This window comes from Gymnogyps californianus, chromosome Z (genome assembly GCF_018139145.2).
Source record: "Gymnogyps californianus isolate 813 chromosome Z, ASM1813914v2, whole genome shotgun sequence".
Taxonomy (NCBI): Eukaryota; Metazoa; Chordata; class Aves; order Accipitriformes; family Cathartidae; genus Gymnogyps; species Gymnogyps californianus.
Genome location: NC_059500.1, coordinates 18,811,121 through 18,817,120, shown reverse-complemented (window position 1 = coordinate 18,817,120; position 6,000 = coordinate 18,811,121). Strand labels below are relative to the sequence as shown.

The following is a 6,000-nucleotide window of genomic DNA, read 5'->3' as shown; positions in this document are numbered from 1 at the left end:
GGGACAGGTGACATTAGAGTGGGGTCTGCTACAGGCCACCCGACCAGGAAGATGGAGCGGATGAAGGCCTCTATAGACAGAAAGGAGCAGCCTCACGTTCACAAGCCCTGGTCCTCATGGGGGACTTCAGCCACCCCAATATCTGTTGGAGGGACAACACTGCAGGGCATAAGATTCCAGGAGGTTCCTGGAACGCGTTGACGATAACTTCCTTCTCCAAGTGACAGAGGAGCCAATGAGGAGAGGTGCTATGCTGGACCTTGTTCTCACCAACAAGGAGGGGCTGGTGGGGAATGTGAAGCTCAAGGGCAGCCTTGGCTGCAGTGACCATGAAATGGTGGAGTTCAAGATCCTTAGGGCAGTGAGGAGGGTGCACAGCAAACTCGCTACCTGGGACTTCAGGAGAGCAGACTTTGGCCTCTTCAGGGATCTGCTTGGTAGGATACCATGGGATACAGCCCTGGAGGGAAAAGGGGCCCAAGAAAGCTGGTTAATATTCAAGGGTGACCTCCTCCAAGCTCAGGAGTGATGCATCCCACCTAAGAGGAAGTCAGGCAAAAATGCCAGGAGGCCTGCATGTATGAACAAGGGGCTCCTGGACAAACTCATACACAAAAAAGGAAGCCTACAGAGGGTGGAAGCAAGGACAGGTAGCCTGGGAGGAATACAGAGAAATTGCCCGAGCAGCCAGGGATCAGGTTAAGAAAGCCAAAGCCCTGATGATAGAATTAAATCTGGCCAGGGACATCAAAGGCAACAAGAAAAGCTTCTATAGGTATGTCAGTGATAAAAGGAAGATTAGGGAAAATGTGAGCCCTCTCCAGAAGGAAACGGGAGATGTGGTTACCTGGGATATGGAGAAGGCTGAGGTACTCAATGATTTTTTTTTGCGTCAGTCTTCACTGGCAAGTGCTTCAGCCACACCGCTGAAGTCATAGAACGCAAAGGCAGGGACTGGGAGAATGAAGAACTGCCCGTGGTAGGAGAAGATCAGGTTCAAGACCATCTAAGGAACCTGAAGGTGCACAAGTCCGTGGGACCTGATGAGATGAGATGCATCCATGGGTCCTGAGGGAACTGGTAGATGAAGTGGCTAAGCCACTACCCATTGTATTTGAGAAGTCGTGGCAGTCTGGGGAAGTTCCCACTGACTGGAAAAGGGGAAACACAACCCCCATTTTTAAAAAGGGCAAAAAGGAATACCCGGGGAACTACAGGCCAGTCAGTCTCACCTCTGTGTCTGGCAAGATCATGGAGCGGATCCTCCTGGAATCTATGCTAGGGCACATGGAAAATAAGGAGGTGATTGGTGACAGCCAACAAGGGCAAATCATGCCTGACAAATTTGGTGGCCTTCTACAATGGGGTTACAGCATTGGTGGATAAGGGAAGAGCAAATGACGTCATCTACCTGGACTTGTGCAAAGCATTTGACACTGTCCCACACAACATCCTTGTCTCTAAATTGGAGAGACATGGATTTGACGGATGGAACACTTGGTGGATAAGGAATTGGCTGGATGGTCACACTCAAAGAGTTGCGGTCAATGGCTCGATGTCCTAGTGGAGACCAGTGACGAGTGGCGTTCCTCACGAGTCGGTACTGGGATCGGCACTGTTTAACATCTTTGTCGGCAACATGGACAGTGGGACTGAGTGCACCCTCAGCAAGTTTGCTGACAACACCAAGCTGTGTGGTGCAGTTGACACACTGGAGGGAAGGGATGCCATCCAGAGGCACCTTGACAGGCTTAAGAGGTGGGCCTGTGCGAACCTCATAAAGTTCAACAAGGCCAAGTGCCAGGTCCTGCACACGGGTGAAGGCAATCCCAAGCACAAATACAGGCTGGGCAGAGAATGGATTGAGAGCAGCCCTGCAGAGAAGGACTTGGGGGTGTTGGCTGACAAGAAGCTCAACATGAGCCAGCAATGTGCACTCGCAGCCCAGAAAGCCAACCGTATCCTGGGCTGCATCAAAAGAAGCGTGACCAGCAGGTCGAGGGAGGTGATTCTCCCCCTCTACTCCATTCTTGTGAGACTGCACCTGGAGTACCATGTTCAGCTCTGGGGCCCCCTCTGTTGGAACGAGTCCAGAGGAGGGCTACGAAGATGATCAGAGGGCTGGAGCACCTCTCCTATGAAGACAGGCTGAGAGAGTTGGGGTTGTTCAGCCTGGAGAAGAGAAGGCTCTGGGGAGACCTTATAGCAGCCTTCCAGCACCTAAAGGGGGCCTACAAGAAAGCCAGAGAGGGACTTTTTACAAGGGCATGTAGTGATAGGACAAGGAGTAATGGCTTTAAACTGAAAGAGGGTAGATTTAGATTAGCTGTAAGGAAGAAGTTCTTCACTGTGAGGGTGGTGAGGCACTGGAACAGGTTGCCCAGGGAGGTTGTGGATGTCCCATCCCTGGAAGTGTTCAAGGCCAGGTTGGATGGGGCTTTGACCAATCTGGTCTAGTGGAAGGTGTCCCTGCCCATGGCAGGGGGGTTGGAACTAGGTGATCTTTAAGGTCCCTTCCAACCCAAACCATTCCATGATTGTACGATTCTATGTTTTACATTTCAGCTGAAAAAAGCATACTGCTTTTATATAGCATCTGCTGTTGGGCCATTTGAGATTCATTTGGCAGAACTTTTGTAAATAACAGATTTGTTATTAGATTTTCTTCACTGATTGGATGTTTTTTAACTCTAGGTCCCAACAATTCTCTTTGTGAGAATAAAAGAACATTCTTTCATAAAATAATTAAAAACACTGAGGACTTTTTTCAACTAGTAAGAATATTAATTGGGTTCACTATCAAATTGTGATAACATGTAAAATATCTTGTTTTGCATGTTAATGCTTCATAATTGCACAGAGCTTTTCAACTTCAAAGCTCTTTACATGAATTAAGTGGATGTCCCTGAAGGCCTTAGGCAAAACTTTCTTTGCCTTCAAAAAGAGATTTGCACCAGACAAAACCTTTGTGAAAAACGCAGGACTGCGCTTTGTTGTTTTAATCTACCACCATCACACATGAGATAAAGTATTACTACCATTTTGCAGATGGAGCAGTGGAAATGGGGGGGAACTGAGTGGGACTGTCCCTGCTCACCTGAAAACTCTGTACTTCACCTTGGCTGTGGCACATTGAGGAAGTGAGAAAAAAAAAGTGAGATAATTCAGTTTTCCAAAGCCATGTCAACACACCTTTCAATTACTTCTTTACTTCCCCACCAAAGATCAAGCTGCATGAAAGTCCGATGATTACCTCCCATTGCACTGTTCCACACACAATGCCTTCACTCAGTCAGGCAGAGAAAAATGCATTTGCTAGAATTCAGTCAAAAGCTGTTATCTGGTACTCCACTTTGCTTCTTCAAATGACATTTTAAAAGGTACTTGCCAGAAACAGGAAGTTCCCCAAAACCCAGGAGCAATGGTTATTCCCTTATGTCAGATAGATTGAAATCTATCATGAACCACCACTCAGTATTTTTGAACTGAATTTTCCTTTCACTGTCTTTCAAGCCATGCTACAGATAGGAAACTGCAATAGACATTTACAACCTATGAGCTAAAGCATGAATATTTTTTCAGCATCCTTTGCCATAATGACATTTTTTGGTGAGTACAAATAAGATCAACAAGCATTCCTCTTTGTACTTACCATGTGATTGTTATGCCACTTCACTGGACACAGGGAGTAATACATTGGGTCTTTTTATTGCTCAAGTAGAAAGTGCTCATTACCTATTTATGTTTATATATAGGAAAAAACAAAGAGTTGTTTCAAGTGGCATACATCACACTGTTGTAGTGGTTGATTTCCTCAAGATGGTCTTCTGGGGTTTTGGTGCGGTTTGTGGAGGCACAGTCGCAGGTCTTGGAGGAGGAAAGCTATTACTGGGACTTATCCCCAATCCTCCATTTTCCAGTGGAAATGGAGGCAGCGGAGGTGGTGGAGGTGGCAGAGGAGGGCACTGGTGTGGCAGCTTTCCCACAACACGGGCAGGCTCACTGTGCAAGTGCACCTCCCTGTTTTTAATGTTATACCGAACATCACAGTCAGGGCAATAGCCGTGGTACTGCACTTTTTCACTAAATCGTACCCGTTCCCTTGCTCCCGGCTGAGGACACCGCTCTTTCTCAGGTCTGTGCATCAGAGGTTGCATTGCAACTTTCTCCAAATTACTGTTCGGTGTACAGCATATATCTCCGTTTGGGATGCGGTTGGGCCCAACTGGCAAGCCCCCATTTCGCAGCAAGGTACCATTAGTCTTGACAGGGTTGGCCGAAGGAGGCAGCCTTGGAGGCTCATCACACTTGACGGGTGTCAGTCGCGGTGGAGGCCGGGGCGGATTCGGCTTCCTCAGCACAGTGAGGATAGCGGAGGGGTGCGCGGGCGGCTTGATGAGCGGTGCGCTGCCCCGCACCTTGACTTTCTCTAAGCTGGAAGCTGTTGTGCTGCTGGAGCTGCTGTTGAGCGTGTCCGTTTTGGAACTGTCTGTCATCTCATCCTCCAGTTGCAGGTCAGACGTCAGTGTGTCAATCTGGTCAACCACCTGCACAAAAGCCAGAGTGAAAACAGTGAGAAAAGCTTGCCCCAGTGAAGGCACAGAAAAACAAAAACATTCTCCACTATCATTTTTGTCCTTCCCAGAACTGAAGCATCCAATTTTTTTTGACTATTCTTTCTTTTTTCTTGCCAATGTAATAAAATAATAATAATAATAATAATAATAATAATAATAGTAATAGTAATAGTAATAGTAATAATAATAATAGGGATGGCTAGTTTGCTAGTTCATCACCTGAATACAAAAGAAATATAACTTGAAACCCTCTGGAAAATTCTGTTTCTTTCCCTCTAGGGTTTACTTGGCAGTATCATTGTAAGTGAACTGTAATCCTTCAATATTATGCTTTGCCTTTCAGTGCAGGAGGAGACTGAATTATTTAACTTTAGCTTCTATATGACAGCTTCTGAATCCAAATCTTCTGCAGAGTGTCTTTTACCTCTGACCTTTCACACAGTCTAGATTTAAATATGCATCTCTGTATAGGTGATATTATACACCTACAATCACAAGTTTGGCACACTCTTTCCTGAAAATTTTTTAACATACATAAGGTACTGAGAAGCAACTGCCCTCTTGTATTAGACTGCATTATCTCCCGTTATGAATATTTTCCTTAAGATCTGAGATCCTCTGAAGCAATCCTGAAATAGCACTTGCTGCAAGAATAGAGGAAAAGTAGGTTGGTTTCCAAAGTTACAAGCATTTATTAACTCATGCACTTTATTCCAAGATCTTCTCTACCTCACATATTTCTGTTTGTAGTTTCTACAATGTTAGATCTCTTCTAGTCTTCCAGACTAGTTTTTCTACTCAAATTTTTATAGGACATGCCACTGATGATGCCTTTACTAGGTAGCAAAAATCTGTCATACGACAATTAAAAGCCGTTCCTGAAAACTGCATTTAACTCAGTACCTAGTTGAACAACTGTAGTTATAATCTACAGGTAACTATGACACACACCACAGGAAATAAGCACACATTTAAAAACTGGTCTTTATCCTTTACATCCTCACAAGGATATACATAAAGTAATCAGTAGCTGAAATGTTATTAGCTAAGTTTGGTGCATGAATAAAAAGCTTGTACCATTGCTTGGGGTCCTTATGGAAGATCTGTGACGTTCTGGAGGGAGAGCTGGAGGAGGCACTCGAGTATATCTGAAATGAAACTAGATGCCTCCAGTTGTGCCACTGAATCAATCCTTCTTACCCCTTTGAGACTTTCATTTCTACTTCCTGCTTTCAATAATTTGGTCCTAATATCATTGATTTCAAAGTAAGCCTATTTTTGAGGAGTATAAGCCATATGTTAACGGCAAAAAAAGTGAAAGTCATTACTGAAGGCAGCAACTCTTTATTTGGTCAAACCAGTAACTCACTTATGTGCCCACTGGTAAACAGTAAATAATGAAAGCAAAACCACCACAGAATGA

At 45.0% G+C, this 6,000-nt stretch overlaps 1 protein-coding gene across 1 annotated transcript in view; it reads right to left on the bottom strand.

The window, feature by feature from the left end:
* Positions 1-3,788: 3,788 nt before the first annotated feature.
* The window catches only part of PRR16 (proline rich 16), a 109,616-nt gene continuing 107,404 nt past the window's right edge, over positions 3,789-6,000 (bottom strand). The window contains exon 2 of the mRNA XM_050913568.1: positions 3,789-4,547. Within this exon, the coding sequence (XP_050769525.1) occupies positions 3,789-4,547 (759 nt within the window). The remainder of the gene's footprint in view (positions 4,548-6,000) is intronic.